Here is a 26,295-nt window from a genome sequence, read left to right as displayed (position 1 = left end):
AAAATCTGTGGAAAGAAAATCTTTTTTTTTTTTTTTTTCCTGAAATAACACGGAATCATGCTTAAGCCTCCAGATTTGTTCTCTATCTCCGTAATTGCTAGTGCCCATTCGCATTGTAAGGAAGACTGGCTGGCATGCAACTTTTTCTGATAATGCTAAATTCACCCAATCATTACTTGAAATTAAAAATAGCTGTTGAGGACATTAAAATATGATCTCATGTGTAAATATTAGCGTTTTGTATGTGGAATGATGCCAATATTTCATAAATAACAAGACAGCGCATTTCTTCATGTCAGTAGCCGTCAGAAATGATCTTGAAATGAGTAGTGTATACTCGGTTCTGAAGGAAAGTTGATGTTTTTTTTAAATTAAAATGATGAGCCTAAATGTCCAATCTTCCCAAATACATGCCTTCCTTTGTCTTTGAGTGTTCTGATGCGTAAATAACCTACATCCAAAGAGCAATTGCGATTAGATAAATTTGAAAAGAGAATAGGCATTGTTTTTTAGTTGAACGCAGCTATTATGACCTGAACCCTTACAATTCTTAAGGTGGCAGCCTATTATTTATGGGAAACTCAAAAAGCACATCTGTTTTATCTAGAAAAGCAAATATTAGCTTTTGGAACTAAAATCTTCAAGCCTCTTCATTTAATTAACCAAAGGCTTTTGAGGTATAACAGTTGCACTTGACAACCGCATTTTCTGCTTACACATTAAAATAGGGACTGACCAGTTGAATGATTTTTTTTTTTTAATTAAAAAAAAAAATCTTTGAACTGGTACACATTTGAGTATTTGCTGTATTCAAATTCATTGGAAAGTTTAAACACACACTAAAATAAATTCTGGACATTAGTTTACTCTTTGAAAAACAACTTTTAAAATTTGTTACTTCCTATGAAGCCAGGCATGATGGCGCACACACCTTTAGTCCCAGTGGTCCGGAGGCAAAGGCAGTTGGATCATTGTGAGTTCGAAGCCAAACTGGTCTACACAGTGAGTCCAGGACAGCCAAGGCTACACAAAGAAACACTTTCTCGGAAAAAAAGAAAAACCTAAAAATGTGTTGCCTCCTAGCAAAAATTAAGATACTGACACACTTGGAAGGATCCAGCAGCAGCAAAGACTGAGTACTTCCTCTCAGTGTGTCACCCTCTGTTGACCTCAGAATGGAAGACACCTGGGATCGGCTCAGAAATGGCTTGTAGACTTTAGAATTTAATTCAACTCTTAGAACGATTAAATTCTGTGACCAAAGCTCAATGCTATTTAAAAACAAAAAACAAAAAACAAAAAAACCATTCCTGTAATTGAAATTGACGTTTGCACTGTTTTGTGTTTAATTTTCTGAGTATGTAATAGCCACACATTTAGTGTATCTGTTGGAGCAGGTTTGTAGACAGTTCTCCCTGCTACCATGTGGGCCCTGGTGACTTAACTCAAGGTTTTCAGAGCTTGGTGGCAGCACCATCAGCAGCTGGGCTATCTCAGCAAGACCAGAAGTCATCTTAACAGAACTTCATGGTTTTCCTCTAGACACCTTCTCAAAAGCTGATATTTCTATTTTCGTTGCTGAGTAACAAGCTACAATAATACTCATTTTTTAAAAATTTATAGTTTGGTATTGGAAATTGTCCCAGAACCTTAGACACAATCAAACCATACTCTACCAAGAGCTCCACCATCAACCCAAGGAGTGCGTGCGTGCGTGCGTGCGTGTGCGTGCGTGCGTGCGTGCTCTAATCCTTGGATTCCAGGTCCTCATTCTTCACGGCTGAGGTTTCCAGTCCTAGGGTGTGGGAAGCACGAGGTCCTTGTGCTCACAGATAAGCACTAGCCGAAGCAGGAATGTTAAACACAGGGCTGCGCCTTCAAAGGGAAGGATGCATAGTCTGTTATCTGCCCAGAGGCTAGAATCCGATGGGACTAATAGCCTGGTGACCTTTGGAGTTGTCTGTATAGCCAAGATTACGCCAAAAAAAGCTAACCCAAATTTATAATCCCAGCACTGGAGAGGCAGAGACAAATTAATCCCTGGGGCTAGCAGGCACCCAAAGTCACCTACTTGGTGAGCTCCAGGGTAGTGACAGATCTGGTCTTTAAAAAAAAAAAAATTAACAGGACCCAAGGAACCACTGACACATTGACATCTTAGTTCCCTGTGAACCAGCGCATGCGCACTCGCAGCTCCGCCTCCCCGCGGGCTCCCCCCCCCCCCTGGCCCCCCCCCCCCTCCGTGTTCATGAGATAATCCCACTCTGATGATACATTGTTATTTATTTAGTAAATTTGTTGGATTTTATTTGTTATTACAAATGCTGACCTCATAAATATAATTTGGGGACCCATCTTTTTCTATTTTCTGTATGAAATCATGTAGAAGTGATACTTCTTAACAATTTACCCACAGGAAACCATCTCGGTCTTGTGAGTTCTTATTTCCGGTGCAGCCAGTTTTTGAGGTTTTGCATTATGGTTTGTTTCCTTGCTGTTTGAACTCAGGCCTCCAGGGCCTCTACAATGTGCTCTACAACTGAGCTCTGATACTACTCTCCGAATTACCTGACGATCCACGAACTGCCACTGCTTGTGGCTGGTAATTTTTTTTCTCCTTCATCTTTTTAGTTTTGGCAGACATTTGCTGATTTTATGGACTTTTCAAAGTGAAGTTTAATTACTTTTCTTTATTTTTGTTCTGCTATCTTTCACTATCTTTTTTATTTTTTGTTTCGTTTGTTTTTGGTTTCCTGAGATAGGGTTTCTCTGTGTAGCCTTGGCTGTCCTGGACTCACTTTGTAGACCAGGCTGGCATCGAACTCACAGTGATCTGCCTGCCTCTGCCTCCCGAGTACTGGGATTAAAGGCATGTGTCACCATGCCCAGCCCAGTTTTTCTATTTATTATTGTTTTATTTTCTGTTTTTTCAAGACAGGGTTTCTCTGTGTAGCCTTGGCTGTCCTGAACTCACTTTGTAGACCAGGCTGGCCTCGAACTCATGGCGATCTGCCTGCCTCAGCCTCCTGAGTGCTGGGAGTAAAGGTAAAGGCATGTGCCACCATGCCCATGTCAGTAGTGGTCATTTCTGTTTAGTCTCAGAATGCAAGATTGTCTAGCCCCTACCCTGCGTAAGAAATCATCTGTCTTTCTAGACCTGTTTGTTGTTGTTGTTGTTGTTTGTTTTTTAACTTGGCCTCATTATGCAGCTGGGGTGACTCAATAGTGGGTGAATATCACCCACCAGTGGGAGTCTTCCCTTTTCACGTGTTGGTTCACGGGCCTGATGAGCCCTACATGGACGAATGGCAATCTCAACTTGAAGCTACAAAAGACTGTCATACCCTTTAATAGAAGCCTTCCTGCTTTGGAAATTAATCTGCATCCAGTGCCTTTGGACTAGGAAGGCTTCTCCTCCACCCATCTCCCTCCACATCTGTCGAGGAGAAATTTTTGCTTGCCACAGCTGATACACTGGCATCGGTTTAATGTATAGAACTGCAAATTGATAGGTTTCGTTGATTCTGGCAAAGTTTTAGGCTTTTCAAAAAGTGTTTTTTGTTTTTTTGTTTTGTTTTGTCCTTTCTCAATCTTTTGCTTCTCAGCCTGTGATTTTTTTTTTTTTTTTTTTTTTTTTTAATGTCAGGATAGGTGCTACTGACTCCTAGTGGCAGAAACAGCTTAATGTCCTACAATGCACATCTGTCCTTCCTAGAAAACAACTGTTCATACCCAGCGGCAGTTGTGCTGAGGTTGAAAGACAAGCTCTAACATCCGCAACTGTGAGAAGGAAAGCGAGAAATGCAGCAGCCTTTGTTGGTGGTTACATATATGCTCAGTACATACACAGCATGTATGAAATGCTGGGACAAAGCCTATCAGAGATCGTTACACCGTCACATCATGCCAGATACTTCCTTTTCTCTCATTTTGTAATATGTCATAAAACTTGCTGTCCCATCCATTGTGAACTGCACAATTCAGTGCCATTAGTTACATACATATGTAAACTTTTATAATCTTTATTTGAAAATACTAATTTAATGCTCTTACATGTCAATTTTTATGCCCCCCCCCCATCTGACCTCCTTTCTGTCTGCTTATTTTTTACTCTATTGTAGGCATTTATTTATTTATTTATTTGCTTTGTCTTGGTTTGTTTGTTTGCTTTGTTTTGTTTTTGTTTTTGAGACAAGGCTGGCTGTCCTAGAACTCACTGAGTATAAACCTCTCCAGGGACCAGAGAGAGGCCAGGCCCATCCTCTGAGGACCTTCAACCACCAGGTTCAGGATCCACCCACAGAACACTCTAACTGCCCTAATGGCCAGACTCAGCACCCACCCCACAGAGTAAAAAGCTGGAGCTCAGGATTTGAAATTCCACCAATCCCCACCCTGAAAGTCTCCGCCCTGGAAAGCCTCCCCACCTCACCCCAAGAAATCCTGTAGAGATGCTGTCTTCTGCGCAGTTCTCTGCTGTTGCTATTCACCCAAGCAGAGGCAGGTAGTCTCCTGGGTTTTCCTCTCCCAAAAATTTCTTTTGTGAGGTTTGTTGTTGGTGTGGCTTTGTGGTATTCCTTGACTCTCAACTGCCAGGACACCTTTTCCTTCCAAGCTGTAACACTTTGGGGGAAGGCTTTCCCTTCAGAGAACTACAACTTACCCTAAGACCAGTATTTCTTTGTTTGGTTGGTTGGTTTTTCAAGACAGGGTTTCTCTGTAGCTTTGGCTGTCTTGGATTCATTTTGTAGACCAGGGTGGCCTTGAACTCACAGTGATCTGCCTGCCTCTGCCTCCCGAGAGCTGGGATTAAAGGCGTATGCCACCACACCCAACTTCGGTATTTCATTTTTAAAATCAGATTCATGGCAAGCATGTGGTGGTCAGATAACAACTTTGGGGGAGTTGGTTTTCTTTTTCCATCCTGTGGGTACCAAGGATCAAACTTAGGCCATCGTGTAGTCCCTGGGTGGCCCACTGTGGGAGCTGTCAAAGTGGTGGTCCTTCCTTCCTGGCTCAGCCTGTGCCACCTTGGTGTGCTGTCACCAGGAACCATCAAAATGGCGGCATCTGTCAGACAGCGACACCTCAGCCTGCTGCCATCATGAGATGCCACCATGGTACCTGCACCTTCTTCCCTGCAGCCCCAGGCTGTGGCTGTAGTGGGAAGCCATCACAGGAAGTGTCCGCCATGACAGCATCTCCTCTCCAGCTTCCACAAACAGCTCCTCAGCGATGGTGCCTCAGCCAAAGCTGCCTGTTCTTGAAATCCTACCAATCCTCATTGTGGAAATCTCTGCTCTGAAAAGCTCTGCCCCCTAAGAAATCCTATATAAGCCCTGGCCTTTGTTCAATTTCCTGCTGTCCACTCTTGGGAGCAGAACAGCCAGCCCTGGAATTGTCCCTCCACACCCTAGACCCTCCTAATAAATCTTTTATGGGATTTGCTGCTAAGTGTGATTCTTATCAGAAGAAGCCAAGAAGAAATGAAAAGAAGAGAAGAACTGAAGAGTTGGAGGGGGCTGAGGGTCCTGAGTTCCTGAGCTGGGGCGGGCGGAGGAGGAGGGCACGCAGTGAGGGGAGCTGTAATGACTCTGCTGAGGAGGTTTCCTGTCAGAGCTGTGTTGTTTCTGGCCTTCTGAGTCCCAGGATGCCCTTCCATCTGAGCACGGAAGGCACATCACCAACACAAATTCTAAACATCGTTAATTTTTTAATATGAAAAGGTCTAAATGGCAATAATTTTATGATCTAGTATTTTCCTCTAAAGAAGGGATATTATTAGTTTTTTAAAATATATTTTTGATATTATTAGGTTTTACTTCCTTAGTTTTTCTCTCATAATTTTTAGTAACCAACTAAAAAAAAACAAAAGGTGACTGTCCACATAACCGAGGAGGTAGAATTTCCCTCTGGAAGAGGTCTGACCTCAAATAATTTTCTTCATTTGTCTGTGGTGTGACACCCCCACCCCTACCCCCCGTTACAGCAGAGTCAGGTTTTCTGTCCTGGTCCAACACATAGTTTTACTTTCTTACATTTATTTCCATTAAACAATTTCCTGTTTTCCAAATGTTATCTATTTTCCTGCCATCAGAGTTCTCCTTTGGACGCACATCTAACAACAATTTTATCCCTTCCTCTGGAAATTATCTCAAGACTGAGCTCACCCCACTCAAGCTCACCCCTTTCAGCTTGTATGCCCCACTCTTCCGAAGAGCCTTCACACAGCTCTTTCTAATGAACGGCCTGCTTTAAATATATTTGTTTACTCTTCTATTGTAGAGACCATGTAAGTTTCTTTTTGTGCAATTAATTAACTAATTAATTAATGTTTGGTTTTTTTGAGACAGGACTTGTCTGTGTTAGCCTTGGCTGTCCTAGACTCGCTTTGTAGGACCAGGCTGGCCTTGAACTCACAGCTATCCGCCTGCCTCTGCCTCCCAAGTACTGGGATTAAAGGCGTGGGCCGCCACCGCCTGTTTTTTTTTTTTTTTTTTTAATGCTATTAGATTGCTGCAAACCCGCCTGTCAAACTTTGGGAACTGCGCGTGCGCAGCGAAGGTACCGAAAGCGCCCAAGTGAGAACTGCACATGCGTAGTAGGGAGGGCGAGGGCTTGTGCGGAGTCGAGCCAGACAGCACGTGCGCGTGCGCGCGGGGGGCGGGGCTTGTGGCCCGTGGCGCACTTCATGGTTTCTCAGAGCCTGGGCTCTGCTGGTTGCTCGGTAGCTGCTCGCCGTGGAGAGGGACGATCTGAGTTATGGATTTTGAAAATCTTTTCTCAAAACCCCCCAATCCGGCCCTCGGCAAAAAACCGGCTGCCAACCCCGAGGAAAGGTGATCCACACGTTTTTCGTCCTTTGCAGGGGCACCGCCCGGGCTCCGCCCCCTCGCTCCTGGAAGAAGCCCCCCCCCCCCCGAGCCTGGGCTAGCGCGTGGGCGGAGGCCAGAGCCGAGAGGTCGCGAGGGGAAGTGGGATGGAAGTCGGAGTGGGGGACCGGGGGCGAGGGCAGTGGCCGGGCGGCGGGAGGAGGCTCCGGCCTCAGCAAATCTGCCCTCCAGGGGCCGGCTGCTCCCCTCGCACGTGCGCTTAACCTGTTTCCTGTCACTCAGCTCAGACTTTGATTGTAGTGAGTTTGAAGGCTACATACAGAACTGCCCTGCCAGTGATCCTGACACCCAAAATCCCAGAATAAAGCAGCAAGCGCTGTTTTGCCTTATTCTTTTAAATTGGAAGAGCATGTTGTTTTTCTCGTACTTAGTGCAGAATTTCTGTACAGATACCCGTTAACTTTTGAGTTGAAAGTGCTCCCCAAAGCCATCTCTGCTAACCCTTTGTCTCCCATCTTGACTCAGTGGAACCCTTGACACACCTTCACGAGTTTTTTTCCCTACTCTTTTTTTAAAAATTATTTTTTATTTTATTTTTTCGAGACAGGGTTTCTCTGTGTAGCCTTGGCTGTCCTGGACTTACTTTGTATACCAGGCTGGCCTCGAACTCACAGCGATCCGCCTGCCTCTGCCTCCCGAGTGCTGGGATTAAAGGCGTGCGCCACCACGCCCGGCCTTCGTCACCCAGCTTCTAAAGCAGAGTTACTCTTGTGAATTAAGTCCTATAGATACAGTGAAGAAATGGGTGCTAATTACTTGCAGGTAATACATTTAAGAACAGCAAGAGAACGAATTGGTAATTTTCACATGTATGAGAACTGAGCAAGATTTTAATAAAATAGCTAACAATTTGAACGTAATGTTAGACAAAAGCACGTTTGCTAAAGTTTGTCTGAAAAGCGAAGAGACACTTGGATTTGCAAAAGATAAGCGAAGAATGATATGGAAGAAAGGAGTGCGCCTGCTTTTCACTTTGACCTTGGGCTTTTTCAAGATTTCAGATTTCTTGCCGGGCGTGGTGGCGCACACCTTTAATCCCAGCGCTCGGGAGGCAGAGACAGGCGGATCGCTGTGAGTTCAAGGTCAGCCTGGTCTACAAAGTGAGTCCAGGACAGCCAAGGCTACACAGAGAGACCCTGTCTCGAAAAAACAAACAAACAACAACAACAAGATTTCAGATTTCTGTGTTTCCTCTCAGTTTATCTTTGATTTTGCCTGTAGAGTTTTTTTTTGTTTTGTTTTGTTTTTTAGTGTGTTGAATCTTTTTGTTTGTTTGTTTTAATTCATTTTCATTTTGTATGTACGAATGTTTTGCCTGCAGGTACGCCTCTGCACCACATGTGTGCACTGCCCTTGGAGGCCAGAAGAGGGCGCTTAATTACTGAGCCGTTTCTCCACCTTGAAACAGGCGGCTTTTTGTTCATGATGGGAATACTTCTCATTTATTTGAAACAACTTCTGTTTGACATAAGGCACATCATTCTAGGCAATGATGATAGAACAGTAAATGAATGAAATGCAGGAAAATACTAATGCTCTTGAATTGTATATTACCGAGGTGGCTGAGGCGAACTGCAGATGCATTGTATTTTTATGATAATGAAAGCTATGGGGTAAATGAAAAGCCTGAGTGAGGAGTTAGGAAGTGCTGTGGAGTCATCAGGAGAGTGCAGATAAAGAGGATAGTTTGGAAAGTCTTACTGGAAGGTGGTGGTGTTTGGGGGGTATCCAGGCAGGTCAGTTGAAAGGGAAGTTGGCTGGTTGTTAAGGGTAGGGAGTTGGAGACTAGGATATTGGAATCAGCTGTGTACAAACGACATTAGATTGAAAGACATCACCAAGAATGAAACCATAGAGAAAAGAAAGGCTTTGTTAAAGAGTTGCAAAGATGAAGGAAGCATCAACCAAGGAGACTAAGAAGCAGCAATAGGGCGTGGCATCACACCTTTTAACTCCAGCACTGGGGAGGCAGAGGCGGGTGGATCTCTGAGCTTGAGGCCAGCTTGGCCTACACAGTAAGACCCTATCTTAAAAAAAAAAAAAAATAGCAATAGGGTGTGGGAAGGACTGTAAGCTTTGTCACAGGTGAAAGCAGTCTTGGCGGGCTTTACCCCTGGACATACCATGGATACTCCCTGAGATAGACTGGGTGGAGCCATCCTGGGCCTGGAATTCAGGAAGCTGACCTGGGGACTCCACGTGACACAGGCAGGCGGAGAGGAGAGAGCAGCTGCAGGTTCAGACCGGGCTTGAGCGCACGTGGATCAGCGAACAGGTCGGACCTGCACGCAGGCCAGAGACACCTATGGACCCGGCCTGTGGAACGGATACGGGAAGGTTCACTCTTTTTTCCCTTTAACCTTTTTTCCCTCTTGTGTAAGCTAGTTGGGTTGTATAATAAAGTTTAATTGTAAAACAAAACAAAACAAGACAAGACAGAGTCTACAATAGGGGAAAAAAAGAAATGGCACAGTTCAGTATTGCTGGAGCTGGCTTACGGGTTAATGGGTGGGCCAAGAAATAGGACTGAGAATCATCCATCAGTCCCAATGGAGTAGTGAAGTGGAGAGGACAGTGTAGGATGACGGGATGTGGTCCAAGGCACAGTTCTCCAGTCTCTGATATTTTCTATCCCTTCATCTGCTAGAATAGTGGTTCTCAGCCTTCCTAATGTTGTGACCCTAATAGAGTTTTCGTGTTGCAGTGACTCCTCCAACCATAAAATTATTTTTGTTGCTACTTCATAACTAACTGGTTATGCTACTGTTTTTTGGTTCTTTGAGACAGAGTTTCTCTATGTGTACTTGGCTGTCCTGGACTCACTTTGTAGACCAGGCTGGCCTTGAATTCACAGTGATCCACCTGTCTCTGCCTCCCTGAGTGCTGGCATTAAAGGCATGTGCTACTGCAAAAAATTGTAGTATAAATGTATAATATACGATTCCCCTGAAAGAGTCATATACCACCCCCCAAAGGGTCAAGACTCGAAGGTTGAGAACCGCTGAGCTGTACTGTGCTGAGGACCGCTGTGTTAGACTACACTCAGGAATTACCTCGCACAGTATCTATGCATGGCCAATTTCTCGTGCTTGACTATTTTTTTTAGGTGTTTGTCTCCTAACCTCTGAAAGCATCCTGCATTTTACCTGATATACCCTTCTCTTTTATATTCCTCTTTGATATTTTTTCTCTTTATTTTTTTTACTTTATTTTATTTTATTAATTTATTCATATTACATCTCAGTGGTTATCCTATCCCTTGTATCCTCCCATTCCTCCCTCCCTCCCATTTTCCCCTTACTCCCCTCCTCTATGACTGTGACTGAGGGGGACTTACTCCCCCTGTATATGCTCATAGGGTATCAAGTCTCTTCTTGGTCCTCTTTGGTATTTCTTCCATATCTTTTCTGTTTAGAAAACCCCAAGTCTAACTGAAGTGTTGTACCTGTATTATTTTTCTCTGAAGAAGATAGAAAGCTCTCAGAAGGCAGGAGCAGCTTACCTTTTTCATTGTTATAACTCGTGATCTGAAACCACAGCCTGACATGTGGTGGACACTTAGTATGTACTGAGTGATGACTGAATGGCGATTTATATGCAGGCTACTTCTGAAGCATTAAGATTATGTAATACGAGGTTTCGGTCCTATAGGTTATGCATATACATAGTAACATTTACTGGTCAACATCGTTATTGCTGTGGTTATTATGAGACAGAGCCTTACTATGTAACGCTGGCTGGCCTAGGACATGCTGTGTAGACCATACTGGTTTCGAACTCACAGAGATCCACCAGCCTCTGCCTCCTGTGTGTTGAGATTAAAGGACTGCACCGCCATTCCTGACCTACGTTGTTGTTTTTATTAATGTTGTTGATTTTTATAGAGCATTTAGAGTAGACTGTACATTTCAAGTTTAGTTTAAGACAAATGCAGGCGATGAATTTTAATGGCTGTGTGATTAATCCCTTTGTGTTATTTGTTTTTTTTTTTTTTTTTTTTTTTTTTTTTTTTTTTTGCTGCAGAACTGTAGATGGTCCTGAAGTTGAAGAAACACAGACAGTCAAACGGGAAGTAAAGCGGGTCTGTGGAAAAGTTCCCAAGAAAGTAAGATTCCTTTGGCACGTTGAACAGAAGGCATGAGGGATCTTGTTTGTCTTATTGTATTCAGCATTTGGGGCTCAGTTACTTAGGTCAAGGAAACTCATCTTTCCAGAACTTTCTTGTCTCTTAGCATGAACTGCCCTCACCATCAGATGGAGAGTGTGTCAGTATTGCAACAAGATCAGCTTCCCTGTTTCTGAAGTGGACTGGAAACTGTTTTTGAAAAGCTTCTTTCTTGTGAAATTAGATATAAAATTTAAAGTCTGACTTGCTAGCTTAATGCAGCCTTAGTAATTACTAATTTAAAACCCGGATTCGTGTGTTGGGGACTGCCTTACTAAGACACAACACAGCAGTAAGAACAACAGATGCATTATCCTGTAGCTTTGGGGCTGGGTTAATCTGAGAGCAAGCAGCTAGCAGGGTTGTTCCCTCTGGGATGTGTGAGACAGGATCTGATCCAGACCTCTCTGGTGCTTTTTTGTTTTCCATGATTCTGGGAAACTTTCTGACTTCATCTTCAATGGCCTGATTTCCAAATAGGCAGGCCACACTCTGAAATCCTGAGGATAAAGACTGTGCATAAGAATTTAGAATCGTGAGCTGGTAGTGGCACACGCCTTTAATCCCGGCACTTGGGAGGCAGATGCAGGAGGATCTTTGTGAGTTCGAGACCAGCCTGGTCTACAGAGGGAGTTCTAGGACAGCTAGAGCTGTTACACAGAGAAACCCTGTCTCAAAAACCAAAAAAAGAAAGAAAGAAGAAAGGATTTAGAGTTGGGGGAGACTCAAGTTCAGTCCACCACAAAGTCAATATATCTGCTCTTCTTTCTTTTGAAATTTTTGAGGGGAGGCAGTAAATGTTAACATATTTCATAAGACTGTGTTCCTATTGGCAACAAAACTTGTAAGGCACAAATCAGCTTTATGAAAAGATCCAGGAGAGAGAGGATACAGCTGGCACGCCCTCATCTCCTGGGGAAGACCCGGAGCTACCACATAGATACTGTCTTTGTATGTGTAGCTGCCATGGATAAGAACTGAGGCCGAGGTCCAGAAACTGCAGTTTTATTGTCTCACAGGGGCAGTCAAGTCGTACAGGCCTCACTCCTTCATGTCTGCAGTTCATAATCGGTGTACTATCCCCCTCACAGACAGCAGGTAGCATGCTGTATTCTAAAGTAATGTCCAAGGAAGTCAGATGAAAAGGTGGCCACCCGGATTATCCCAAGTGGGGTTGCTTCAACCCGGGCTCTTCAGTCACTAATACCAATAGGTGTGGGGTTATGGCTAACAGTCGGGCACCCAGGGCAGCCCTGCAAGTCAAGAAAAAGTATTGCTGCCTCCTCCGTCTGTGTTAGCCCCTGAGATGAGCGGTCGTAACTTGTAAACTGACGGCTTCCTTGTTCTTCGGTCTTCCTGAAGACTTCCTGCTTGTGTGGTCATCCCTAAGGATACTGTTTAAAATTCATGAACCTAGTGTGCGCGCATTCGTCTCTATTGCCGCACAGTAGGTCCTCCATGAACACAGGACATCCTACTGTAGGGAGGCACTGGGCTGTCCTTTCACTTGTGTCCTGCATATGCACTCTGCATTGCCCTGGGAGAGGAGCTAGCTGCTGGGTCCTCGAGTATGAGCAGCATTGCCCTTGCGTTGACACTTAACTGTGTTAGAAAGCGTTAATTGTTTTTATCCCAACACCATGGACGAGAGAGGCCCTATCTGTTGCTCTGTCTGAGGAGGGTGCCCTGACATCCCAGTCTTGTCCGTACAGCTGCGTTTTCAGAGGACTGTTTGCCTGTGAGTTTTCTGTTTACTTAACCTTGTTCAAGTCTTTCCATCTGCCTTCCCCTCGTTGAGATTATTTGTGGTTGTTTTTTTGTTTTGTTTTGTTTCGCTGTTGTCGTTTTTGTTTTTTTTTTCTTGTTAATTTATGGTTCTTTAGGAGTAGTTTTTGGTCATTATTCTTATATGTAAAGTGTTGCAGAACCTGCTCATTTTAGTTTTCTTTCCATCCAGTTTTTTTTTATATATATAAATGTCACAATTTTAAGGTAGTTGGTTTTAAGAATATGTTTTTATGTATCTAGTTCTTTGTGTATTGACAAATATATTTTCTTACATTACTTTCTAAAGCTTTATTTTACCTATTCATATTGAAATTTATACTCTCTATGAGGTGCAGGCAACTCATTTTTTCATTTATTTTGTAATTATCATACCTAATTGTTCCAGGACTATTAACTTATCAGGAAGAGGCTGTCTTGTCCCTGTGGTTTTACATTGTCACTTTTGTTAAAATCAAGTGTTTATGTTTACTCTTCTCAACTCTCTGTTTTTGTCCTCTGAGTTATCTTTTCCTTCCCCAGCATTTAACAGAGTTAATTTGTGCCGTTTTATAATGGTTTGATATTATGTAAGCTAGTCCTAGCACCTTTGTTTTGTTTTATTTTTTCTTTAAAGTGTCTTGGCTATCTTTCCTTTGGTTTTTTTTTTGTTTTGTTTTGTTTTTTGTTTTTTGTTTGCTTTTTTGGTTTTTTTGGTTTTGGTTTTTTTGGTTTTGGTTTTTCGAGACGGTTTCTCTGTGTAGCCTTGGCTGTCCTGGACTTGCTTTGTAGACCAGGCTAGCCTCGAACCACAGCGATCTGCCTGCCTCTGGCTCCAAAGTGCTGGGGTTAAAGATGTGCACCACCACGCCTGGCTTTTCTTTCTTTCTGTCTGCCTTTTTTTCTTTCCTTCCTTCCTTCTTTCTTCCTTTTGGTTTTTTAAGACAGCGTTCCTCCGTGTAGCCCTGGCTATCCTGGAACCTTCTCTGTAGACCATGCTGGCCTTGAATTCAGGGACCTGCCTCTCAAGTGCTGGGATTGAAGGCGTGTTACACCACATCCGCCTTGTCCTGGCTAGTCTTAGACACAGGCCCATCAGTTTGTCAGGTTGCCCTGGTGGGATTTTTGTAAAAATCCATAGGTTATTTAGAGGGGAATTGGAATTAGAATATTGTAGTCTTTGTCTTAATTCTTCCTAAGCCATTTGTGTATGTGATTGTGTACAAGTGTTGACATCATTGACTGTTTTTTTTAAGTGTGTGTGTGTAGTAAGTATATTTATTGAGACAGGGTCTCTCACTCACCTGGAACTCAACAAGTGGTCTGATCTTGTTAGCAGGAGAGCCCTAGGGATTCTCCTGTCTCTGCGTCCTACTTCTTTTTCCTTAGCTTTCTCTTTCTTCTTTTTCCTTTTTTCCTTCTTTCTTTCTCTCTGTTATTTATTTATTTATTTTGGTTTTTCAAGACAGGGTTTCTCTGTGTAACCTTGGCTGTCTTGAACTCGCTTTTTAGATAAGGCTGGCCTCGAACTCTCAGAGATATGCTTGCCTCTGCCTCAGCCTCCCTGAATGCTGGGTTAACAGGCATGCACAATCGTCTCAGGCTTCTGCTTTTTTCTTAATGTGGGTTCTGTGGCTTAAACTCAGGTCCTTTGCTTACAAAACAAGTGTCCCTTAATTTTTCTTTGCAAAGTATTACTAACATACCTCTTTACCTACTAAATAAAATTAGAGATCATAAAATCATAGTCTATTGATAGGAGTAGGCCAGCTTCTTTGTAAAGCACCATTCAGTGACTCTTGGTGACTCTGGGTTGTAATCTTTGTTATAACTAAGCACAACAGAAACATCTTGCAAATGAACAGGCACGACTGGATTGCAGTAGAACTTAATTGATACAGGTAGCTAAAGGAAAAGAGATGCGGTGGCGCGTTTCCGTAATTGAGAGGTTGAGGCAGGAGGATTGCCATGAGTTTGAAGCCAGGCTGGGCTATATAGCAAGGACCTGTCTCGGTAAGATGAAAAAACAAACAAACAACTTTTTGTGTAAAATGTGTTCATCCATGTTTATCATGACCATACAATTGATATGCCTGTGTTGCTAAGTGCAGGCGTCTTAATAACCGAGGCTTATGAAGATGCCCGTGAAGACAGAATTTCTCCTGGTGCAGGCTGGCCTCGTGCTCTGTCGTTGAGGCTCTTGGTGAACTTCTCCTCTTGCCCTCACTTCCTGCATGCTGAGATTACGGGCCTGTAAATACATTTGTGCACATTCAGACTCTTTCTTCAAATTATCCCTGAAGATAAATACGCCGCTGTAGTTTGTGTTCTGTTTTCTGTGTGTGTATGTGCGTGTATGTGCACCCTTGTAGAGGCCAGGGGCTGCTGTTGGTATCTTCCTCAATTGTTCTGTATTTTGAGAAGCATCTTCCTCTGACCCTTGAGTTCATTGCTGCACTTAGGTTTGCTTTCCAGTGAACTCCAAGGATCTGTCTCCGTTCACCTAGTTCTGTCTCCTAGGGACAGACGCACAAGGACACCAAAACCAGCTTGTACATGGTGCCGGGGGTCTGAACTTGTTGTTAGGCCTGCATAGTGCATGCTTGACTGAGCCGTCTCCCTAGGCCTCTCTGTGGGTTTTTGTTTGTCTGTTTGTTTTGCTTTTTTTTGCATGTGTGTTTTAAAATTTATACTTACTGTTTTTTCATTAGGTTTGCATGTGTGTGTTCACTTGAGTGCTGGTGCCCTTCAAGGCTAGAAGCTTCAGACTCCTCTGGAGCTGGAGTTACAGGTGTGCGCTGTTGGACGTGGTGCTGGGAACTGAACTTGGGTCCTTTGGAAGAGCACTGTGTGCTCCTAACCACTGAGCCATTTCTCCAGCCCATGTTTAATTCTGCAGAGGTTTCAGGTGTTTAAAAAAAGAGTGTGGAGGGGCTGGAGAGATGGCTCAGTGGTTAAGAGCACTGACTGCTCCTCCAGAGGTCCTGAGTTCAATTCCCAGCAACCACATGGTGGCTTACAACCATATATAATGTGATCTAATGCCCTCTTCTGGCATGCAGGTGTACATGCAGGCAGATGCTATATACATGATAATAAATAAATAATAAATCTTAAAAAAAAAAAAGAGTGTGGAAAATGCTATATGAAAACTATGTGCCCATTATACAAATGCAGCAATGATCAGATAATAGCCAGAATTGGATTGCTGTGTGTGTGTGTGTGTGTGTGTGTGTGTGTGTGTATCAAGCTTGCTTTGAACCTTAAGTTTTGAAATTTTTGATTTTCATCTTTACTTAGTTTAAGCGCCCTGGAAACTCTACAGCATCACCGAAGAGCTTGCCCTGTAGAAAGTCACGGAGTAAGGACTATGAGCCGTACAGCGATGAGGAGACATGCGGTCAGGGATCAGAAAATAATTTTGACAAAGAGCTTCAGCGGTACATACAAACTAAAGAGATGGCAAGTGTTGCTCAACCCTCACTACTCCCTGAAGAATCTGTGAAGAAAGAGGGAGCAGGAGGTACCCAGCAGAGTAAGTGCTCATCTGCAGAAGCCGTCATGGTTGTCCGCCGTTATGCTTGATGTGAGACATACCCCGGGACTTGGTTGCTTGATACATAAATCTCATTTTCTTGCTGACTGGATGTTGTCTTTGTCTGTGCCCATGTGTTTAAGTGCTGGGATTGATCACCCAGGCCTCAGGTATATTAAGGAGATATCTATCCAATCACAGAACCATAGTCCCAGCATAGAAATGTATTTCTTTTTAAAATTATTTTCATTTTTACTTATTAAATTGAAATGTATTTTCTTAAGTTACTAAAGTGGGATTTGCCATAGATATGAAGGCACATGAAATTCTTTTCTCTCTCTCTTTTTTTTTTTTAGACAGGGTTTCTCTGTATAGCCCTGGCTATTATGGAACTCGCATTGTACACCAGGCTGGGCTTAAACTCAGAGATCCTCCTGACTCTGCCTTCAAAGGTGTGTGCTACCACCAACCAGTATAAATGAAAATTTTTGAGGGGTTGCTGGGGTTTGGGTTTTTTTGAAACAGGGTTTCTCTGTGTGGCCTTGGCTGTCCTGGACTCACTTTGTAGACCACAATGGCCTCGAACTCACAGCGATCCGCCTGCCTCTGCCTCCAGAGTGCTGGGATTACAGGCATGTTCCACTGTGCCTGGCATAAATGATATTTTTAATGCTTTCCTCCATTTCTATGTTTCTTCATTCAGAGTACAACTATAGTAAACTTAGTGCATATAAGATATTTTCTTTTTTGTGACAGGTTATGATATGTTAAGATGGGAATCTCATGTAGCCCAGGTGGTTTTTTTTTGGGGGGGGCCTTCAAGACAGGGTCTCTCTGTGTAGCCTTGACTGTCCTGGACTTGCTTGTAGACCAGGCTGGCTTCGAATTTACAGGGATCCACCTGCCTGTGCCTCCCAAGTGCTGGGATTACAGTTGTCCTAGTTTGCTGTATATTACTATGATAAAACACTGTGATGGCAACTTTTGAGGAGGAAAAGGGTTTATATCATATATTATCGACTTCCACATAACCAACAGTCCGTTACTAAAAGAAGCCATAGCAAGGACCTAGAGGCAGGAACTGAAGCAGAGCCCGTGGAGGAGCCCTGCTTCCTGGCTTGCTCCCTATACTTTCTTACCTGCTTTCTTATATGGTCCAGGTCCACCTGTCCAGAGTGGCACAACCTCAGTGAGCTGGGCCTCCCACATCACTTAGTAATAGAGAGCATGCCCTATGGACTTGTCTGCAGGCACTCTGACGGAGTTGTCTGATCAATTGAGGTGCCTCTTTCCCAGATAATTCTATTTTTTGTCAAGTTGACCAAAAAAAAAAAAAAAAAAACCCCCAAAAAAACAAAAAAACTAGCCAGCATGCAGGTATACACCACCATCCTCAGCTTTGTGACGTATTTTCAATGAAAAATATATAATACATGAGATCATTATAAACTTCTATAGTTTTTTTCTCTCGTAAAGCTGTGGCATTTCCAACTAGATCAACCGTTGTCTTTAAAATGCTCTGGCCTGGCCAGGCGTGGTGGCGCACGCCTTTAATCCCAGCACTCGGGAGGCAGAGGCAGGTGGATTGCTGCAAGTTCAAGCCCAGCCTGGTCTACAAAGCGAGTCTATGACAGCCAAGGCTACACAGAGAAACCCTGTCTCAAAAAAACCAAAAGCCAAAACAAAAAAGTTCTGGCCTGTGGCTTGCAAGATTGATTTAATTGTCTTGCTTTTCTCTCCCACCCAACACTTCTTTTCAAAAACAATGTGTTTGAATATGGGATGTTAGGGCTCTCTTTTTGCCTCTTAATAGCAAGGCTTCTAGAAAGTCAGGTCACTGTTACCCCAGTGTTCCTTCACTGAACTTCAGTTTCCCTGAGTTATTATAAGGCATATTTCTGAAGGTTAAGCTGATGTCATACCTTTATGCTATTTTTTAAAATGAACTTGTTTGTTTTTAGCTGTCAAACAAAAAAATAAAAAATCTAAAGCTGGTCACAAGAAAGTTAAAGAGAAGAAAATGAAGCAAAAGTGTCCTGGCCCTGGGAACGATGGGTCACGTGCCTTGCTGAAGAACAGTGGCTCCCAAGACAAGGTACAGGAGTTGTGCGTGTGGGAGGGTGCTGTGTGCTTCAGGGTTTCTGTCTTTCACTCCAGTTTCAAGAAGGCAGGAGCGTCCCACAGGTCAGGCTTGTCTGGAGACCTGTAGCTGCTGTGACTCTGTGGTCTTCCCTTCCTCACCACTGCTTCCTTCCCTCTTGGCGTGGTTGCTGCCTGTCAGCACCCATTTTCAGCCTCGTGATTTCCCTATTGGCCCAGAATACAGGTCACCAGCCCTTTGGTGCACCTGTGCGTGCTGGGCCATCAGTAATGTTAGACAACTGGGAGGCAGAAGGAAATGCCATGGAGACAGTTGGAAGGCCACACAGTCCTGCACAGTTTATACACTGCAGACCCTCAACCCTGAGGTGATTCCTTCTGGAAATTAAAAACAACTATTTCTGAGCATTGGCCTTACCAAATCTCCTAGTCCTGCTCCTGGTACCTTGCTTTTGCTTTGTAGCTGGTCTTCCTTACTGTGCATGTGTATTTCAGCGTAGCACAGTAAACGACTTCTCTAGACTCTGCTTTTCCGAAGACTTTTAAACTGAGTGGCGGGCTTTTTATTCAGCTTAGACACGAGGTCACTAGTTTGGGGAGGTTAAAAGAAGTAGAACATGGATGGGACTGCCTTGTAGTCCCACTGCTCAGGAGCAGGAGCAGAGGTTCAAGGCTGTCCTGGGTAACAGTGACATCCCAGATCAGAAAGTGTGTGTGTTGGGGCGGGGGGATGTTTCCAAATACTAAAGATTGAAACAAACTTCTATAAAAGTTGTCGCTTTTCCCATATTTTGCAAGCAGGGAATCTGAGGTTAGGGTTCAGATCGCTGCCTGTTCCACCCAACCTCTCTTCTGTGTCTTCACATTGATTCAAATGATTCTTCCCGCAGCACTGACAGCCCTTCTTTGTGAAGAGCAAGTTCTAAACCCGCATCAGACTCTCACAACAGAATCATTTAAAATCAAAGATTTGATCATATATGATTCTTCTTTTTCTTTCTCTTTTTAAAAAATTTTTATTTATTTATTTATTTTGGCTTTTCAAGACAGGGTCTCTCTGTGCAGCCTTGACTGTCCTGGACTCGCTTTGTAGACCAGGCTGGCCTCGAACTCATAGTGATCCTCCTGCCTCTGCCTCCCGAGTGCTGGGATTAAAGGCATGCGCCACCACGCCCAGTTCCACATATGATTCTTATGGTCTTAATAAACCAATAACTTGATATTCTTGCAAAGCAGATGATTAGGAGCTGTGTTAGCTCCTTAACTGCACACACCATATTCCTAAGACATATTTACTATGTAGCTATGCAGAAGCTATAAACTCTGTCACAAGTTATAGGGCTCAGAGGTTAAAAGCACTGGCTGATCTTCTGAGTTCAATTCCCAGCAACCACACGGTGGTTCACAACCATCTATAATGAGATCTGGTTCCCCCATCTGGCCTGCAGATGTATGTGCAGGCAGAATACTGTATAAATAATAAATAAATAAGTACTTCTTTAAAAAATAGTTTTGTTCCTAAAAAGCTAAAATAGATTGTAAGGTTCTAATTTCTTTTTTAAATTGTACACGGTACAAACCTGTCACTGGAACCAGAGATTTTTCACTGCTTCTTGTTGACTGTGATTCCCAGCTTTGTTTCAGTTACTCTAAAGCTCTTTCTGTTTTAGATCTTTTTATTACAAGTAATATATTTTCATATTTTTAGTTTAGTTCATTTTTAACATTTTTCTTATAACTTTTCCAAAAAAAAAAAAAAAAAAAGGGCAAAGTACAATAAGATAATCAAGTTTTATCAGCACTAGCATTCAGTAGTTGAAAGCTGTTGAAACTGATGATTATTCACTTTATAAACTGATACACCAAAGTCCAGCTCTTGAAGGCTCTTTAGAGGAGATGCTTTTGAACCAGGATCTTGCTGTACTGCCCGGGCTGGCCTTGAACTTGAACTTGTAGCCCTGCTCTAGCCTCCAGCCTTGGAATGCTGAGATGATGCATTGGTGCCCATGCCCTGCTAGAAGGGGCACATTCTAATGTATTAAAAGTAGTTTAAAACAGAGTGAAAGATTTACTTTTCTTTTTTTCCTGTCCGTTTTTTGTTTGTTTGTTTGTTTGTTTGTTTGTTTTTTTTTTTGTATTAAAGGCTGATGAGCCTGAAGAGAAGCAGCCACGTGTGAGGATGAGTCAAGGTTTCATCAATCAGCACACGGTTGAGCGTAAAGGGAAGCAAGTTTGCAAATACTTCCTTGAAAGGAAATGTATTAAGGTAAGAGAGTGTGAAAGCAAGAAACACTACAGTGCAGTTATGGCAGAAGTCTACTAGAACTGCTGCCAGTCTGCTAAAAATGTACCTGTAAGCTTTAAAAATCTCTTTCCTCTTAGAAAAAGTTTAGTAAGAAAATTAATAAAGTGCCTTATGTTTTAAAAGGTGATTTAATTAAAGATGTTTTGCATTTAGAATGTTTGTAAGAATTTTTAAAAGCTTGAGCAGGCTAAGTTGTGTGCTACGATGCTGGCTTGTTAGGATTCTCTCTGGACTCTCGCTCTCACTTGAAGTTTGGCAGGAGTTAAGTTGCAGAGGTCTGACGACGCTTATTCTTACACCCAGGGAGACCAGTGTAACTTCGATCATGATGCAGAGTTAGAGAAGAAAAAGCAAATGTGTAAGTATTATGTACAAGGATACTGTACCAGAGGAGAGAACTGCCTCTATTTGCATAATATCCTTTATCACAAGATTCTCTGCGCTCTTCGTGTAGCGTGAACATTCAGAGATGCGGACTTTTTTTTTTTTTTTTTTAAAGATTTATTTATTATGTATACAGTATTCTGCCTGCAGGCTAGAACAGAGTACAAGATCTCATTATAGACGGTTGTGAGCCACCATGTGGTTGCTGGGAATTGAACTCATGACCTTCGGAAGAGCAGTCAGTGCTCTTAACCTCTGAGCCATCTCTCCAGCCCCCGAGATGCGGACTTTTTAATAAGCCACATTTGTTAGTATAAAAAGGTGCTGTAGCTAAGCCCAAGCTTGGTATCAGAGTGATCACACTGTGCGTGCTTTTCCATAAGAAAGAGAGGAACCCTCCAGGAAATCTTACGTGTAGGCCCGTTCTGCTCTGCGTGGGTGGTGGAAGGCTCATGGAGCCTAGTCAGGCCCAGGAGGATGTCAGTTTCTACTGTGGTGGTGTCCAGTTGAGTCCTATTCATATAGAAAAGTAGAGACATTTTATGGAGGTCTCCCTTAACTCGAAGGTGTAGCCTTAGTCCTAACGGCCAAACTTTTTATAAAAACATGAAATACAAGCATTTAGGGTGACAGCACCAATAGCCGCACAGAAGTTGTTTCTCTTTAGTCATACACTATAGAACTTCAGATTCTAACTTGATGGGTCTGAGACAATAATGCTGTATAAATTGGTTCTACTTTAACAAAACTAATACATAAAGGAGCCAGATTTGTAAAACATGTTGTTCTCATTGATTTTAATTTACCATGTCTCAAGGTAATTAAAATATATTTCTTTCACCTGTGAAACTTACCTGTGGCCCATTTTGAGACCATATATGAAGGAGAAAAAGTTGTCTTTCTAAAATGAGACCTTTTCTTGTCTCGTTTTAAAAAGAAATCAGTGATTCTACTGGTAGGGGTAGGGAAGACTTAGAGGAAATAGTTATTAAATTAATAATGAATCATTTCATTGGATAAAATGTTATTTTCCTTAACATTGTGCTACATGAATATCCATGCAAGTTTTATCACACAGGAGCCAAATGTTATCAGGGTGATCATTGTAATTTTTCTCATGCCCCGCTGACTGCTGAAACACAAGAACTGTTGGCTAAAGTAAGTACAGTGGTGAGCGTCTTGTGTGTTTGGACTGAGGATGGCATTTGAAAAGATACTTTTTGACAGACGGTGGTGGCACATGCCTTTAACTCCAGCATTCGGGAGGCAGAGACAAGTGGATCGCTGTGAGTTTGAGGCCAGCCTGGTCTACAAAGTGAGTCCAGGACAGCCAAGGCTACACAGAGAGACCCTGTCTCAAAAAACAAAACAAAAAAGAAGAGATGCTTTTCTTTTATTTTTTTTTTATAGATTTATTTATTTATTGTATATGAGTGCTTTATCTGCAGAAGAGGGCATCAGATCACATTATAGATGGTTCTGAGCCACCGTGTGGTTACTGGGAATTGAACTCAGGACTTCTGGAAGAGCTATCTCTCCAACCCCAAGATACTTTTCTTTAGGGAGAGTATGGGCTAGTATATATGATAATCTTATAAGTTTACTTAGGTTTGGAAATTAATTTTTTGTAGCTGGAAGAAAGATTAATATTCATTGGTAGTATGAATTAGAATGTTCTTTTTTATTTTTTTTAAAGTTTTTAAAAATATTTATTTATTATTTATACAGTGTCTGACTGAATGTGTGCCTGCACACTGGAAGAGGGCACCAGATCTCATTATAGATGATTGTGAGCCACCATGTGGTTGCTGGGTATTGAACTCAGGACCTTTGGAAGAACAGACAGTGCTCTTAACCTCTGAGCCATCTCTCTAGCCCGAATTAGAATGTTCTTAAACTTTTTAATTTAAAATGTTTATTTGCTTAGTGTGTGTGTATGTGTGTGTGTGTGTGCGCGCGCACGCGCGTGCATGTGGACTTTTAGCAGTCAGAAGAAACTTTATTGTAAGCGCAGAAGGGGAGTTGAGAGTCATGGCTGAGACATTTCGGTTACCTGGAAGATTGATCAAATAGCTTGTCTTGAGGAATTCTTAGTCTGGGAGCAAGGTGAGTGTGAGATTGCAGACATTGCACTCTCCCTATACACTAGCTGAGACTAGTCTCTCCAAAATTATATTTAAATAAGCATGAAAACAAAAAAATCCTCCTGAAACCACCTGTGGCAAAAGCTCGTTGAGCACAGATGAATATGAGGAAGTCGGAAGTGCTTCTCTGTAGATGCTTTTGTCCATAAAATCGGAAAGGTTTCTGTGGAATCAGAATCACACCAAATACTTATTTGTGTGAAATCAGTTTTTTATTTCTTCCAGTAGTGCAAAATGCTGTTAGGTTGGATGTTATTAGAACTGTTTGAGATTGCACTTAGTAGGTATTAGTGAATTAAAAAAACACTTTTTTTTAAAATGTTTTTTCTGTCTTAGGTTTTGGGTACTGAAAAGAAGTCATGTAAGTAGACTGGAAAGGTAATGGTGACTCTACTAGTTTTTTTTTTTTTTTTAATTCTTTTAATCATCTCTTGAAATTGGGATAACCACCTCAATAGAGGTTTTTCTGTCTTTTCAAATGAAAGTGTTTGTTTGTTTGTTTGTTTGTTTGTTTTAATTCCTTCCTCAATAGAAGTATGTGTGCATGCTGGAGTCTGTCTGGATTTGCCTGCCATGCAGTTTTAAAATTCTGTTCTTGAGTTCTGTCCATCTGTCTGTTTGATTTGTTTGTTTGGTTGCTTTGATTTGGCTTTGGTTATTCAAGATAGGGCTTCTCTCCATAGCCTTGGCTGTCCTAGACTCACTTTGTAGACCAGGCTGGCCTTGAACTCAGACAGTTCTCCGCCTCTGCCTTCTGAGTGCTGGGATTACAGGCATGCGCCACCATGCCCAACTTTTTACTATCTTTTGACAAAGTTTCTATTCACCTGATTGTCCTTTTGCAATCCCTTTGTGAAGAGCATCAGGCCTTTAACCATTTTGTAGGATGTCTTTTCCCTCTTTTTTTCTTTCTGTTTTTGTTTGTTTGTTTCTGAGGCAGGGTCTTGCTGTGCATCATTCTTTTCTGATGTTGTTTTGGCTATTCAGGATCCCTTGGCTTCTATATATGAGTTCTTAGGAAACTTCTTCCTTTTTTCTTTCTTTCCTCCCCCTCCCTCCCAAATATCTAACTGTAACTTTTACTGATATCCCTGAACATGTGGATTGCCTTGGGTAGTAGTGAGAGCTTCACAGCACTTTCTCTCTCTGTGAGCTTATGTTGCTTGTAGACTGCTTGAGTGTTTGCTTAGATAAATGTCATGTACCGCACTCAGACCTGCTGCCCACAGAGGTCACAGGAGGATGTTGGATCTGTGTGGTTGTGAGCTGCTGTGTGGTGCTAGGAATCAAACCTGGGTCCTCTATCAAACAAGTATTTTCATCACTGAGCCAACTCTCCAGCCTCCATATCTGTGAACTTTTTTGTTGTAATCATAAGGGTGGTTCTTATATTTCCATTAACTCTACTGTTGTTAATATAGTGTTTTTATCTTTTTTTTTTTTTTTTTTTTTTGGTTGAGATGAGGTCTGTCTGTGTAGTCCTGGCTACACTGGAGCTTGCTGTGTAGACTAGGCTGGCCTTGAACTCACAGAGATCTACCTGCTTGCCCCCTAGGATTAAAAACTCAATATAGTCTGGTTTTTGTTTTTTCTGTGGTTTTGTTTTTTCTGTTTTCTGGAGTTGTGTTTGGTTCTATCCTTAGATTTTACATGTAAGTTAGGGTTTTCCTTCCCATTTTCTCCAAGAAGAATATTTAACTCATTTTGGGTTTTATATTTTCTTTTGCTACATGGATGGGTTTGGGGTGGGGGTGATTAAGTTGGTAGTTTTCACAAGCTGATATGTGTGTTCTTTTCTGCAGCTTGTGTAGAGGGCAGATCTATTCCTGTTCAAGACTTTTGAAGACTGATGATTTGGAATAGTTCATAAGGTTCCTCGGTGAATGCACCTTTCTGTGTCGTGCTCACGTGCAGCTCCCTCTGGACACAGAGTGTTGGGTCCAGTGCTCAGCTGGAGGGTGCTTCCTGGGACAGGAGAGGGGCGCATGCATGCTGGCTGGCGGCAAATGCTGTGGTGTGCTAGGTTGCCGAAGTCTCTTCCAACTGAGATTTCCAAGTACAAGTTTTTACAAGCACAAAATAGACAAAGAAAAGTTAAGTAAGGATGGGAGAAATAATTGAAAGGATGATGACAGAACTGTTAGGGGGCATGGGGTAAAAAGGAGCTACACCCCTACGTGCCATTAAATACTTTGCATAGTGTTTTTAACAATTCAAAGTTCCACTTTATGGTTTAGCATAGAATGTGGTTCTGCGATCTTTTTAAAACCAATTTCCTGTTGGATATTTGTTTCTTATTACTACTGTTTAAATAAAATGGTTGCTTTATAAACTGTTGCTGTGGTGTTTTTATACTCGATACTCTTAACCTTTGTGTTGTTAAAATGTGTTTATCTTCTGTAAACAAATGATTTCCTCTCGCACCCCAGCTCCTAAAATAATGGCTCTGAGGCTGAAATATATTTTTAAAAGCCTAGGCCAGTGTAGCTGGCATACTCCCTGACACTCATAACTAGCATCCTGTTTATTCCAATCATAACTCTCCCATGTGACTGGTTACATCTGTCTTCAGAATCCTGTATCCCAGAATTCACTTTCTCTACTGGAGCTCCCTCTCCCATTTCTTGCCTCAGCTATAGGCCAATCAGCTGTTTATTGACAGGTGAAGAATCCATACAGTATGCAAGCAATTATGCCCACATCCTTGGGCTGGTGAGATGTGCTCAGCAGGTAAAAGTTTCCTATGGAAGTTTGACAAACAGTTTGGTCCCCACATCCCAGAAAGTTGTCCTCTGGCCTACACATGTGTGTCTGTACTCAAAATTACTGTGTGTGTGTGTGTGTGTGTGTGTGTGTGTGTGTGTGTGTGTGTGTAACACATAAATAATATTTTTTAAAGAGTAATTGGCTCATAAACAATGATCAGGTTATATACTTGTATAAAATATAAATGTGAGTTTGAAGATGTCTTAACACAGCATACAACATTTTCCAAGTATAGATCA

General features: G+C 42.3%; 1 protein-coding gene across 1 annotated transcript; it reads left to right on the top strand.

Annotated features, from left to right (window-relative positions):
• The first annotated feature begins 6,674 nt into the window (after nt 1–6,674).
• Nucleotides 6,675–25,608, top strand: Zc3h8 (zinc finger CCCH-type containing 8). Its single transcript, XM_051144602.1, has 9 exons — nt 6,675–6,839; nt 10,917–10,998; nt 16,123–16,357; nt 18,319–18,452; nt 20,601–20,723; nt 21,066–21,177; nt 22,195–22,304; nt 23,627–23,668; nt 25,093–25,608. Exons 1-8 carry the CDS (start codon nt 6,763–6,765, stop codon nt 23,657–23,659), a joined length of 906 nt encoding a protein of 301 aa, XP_051000559.1. The 5' UTR covers nt 6,675–6,762; the 3' UTR covers nt 23,660–23,668; nt 25,093–25,608.
• The last annotated feature ends 687 nt before the right edge of the window (nt 25,609–26,295 follow it).

Source organism: Acomys russatus, chromosome 4 (assembly GCF_903995435.1).
Source record: "Acomys russatus chromosome 4, mAcoRus1.1, whole genome shotgun sequence".
Taxonomy (NCBI): Eukaryota; Metazoa; Chordata; class Mammalia; order Rodentia; family Muridae; genus Acomys; species Acomys russatus.
The sequence above is the reverse complement of the archived record's forward strand: the minus strand, read 5'-3'. Positions and strand labels throughout refer to the sequence as shown.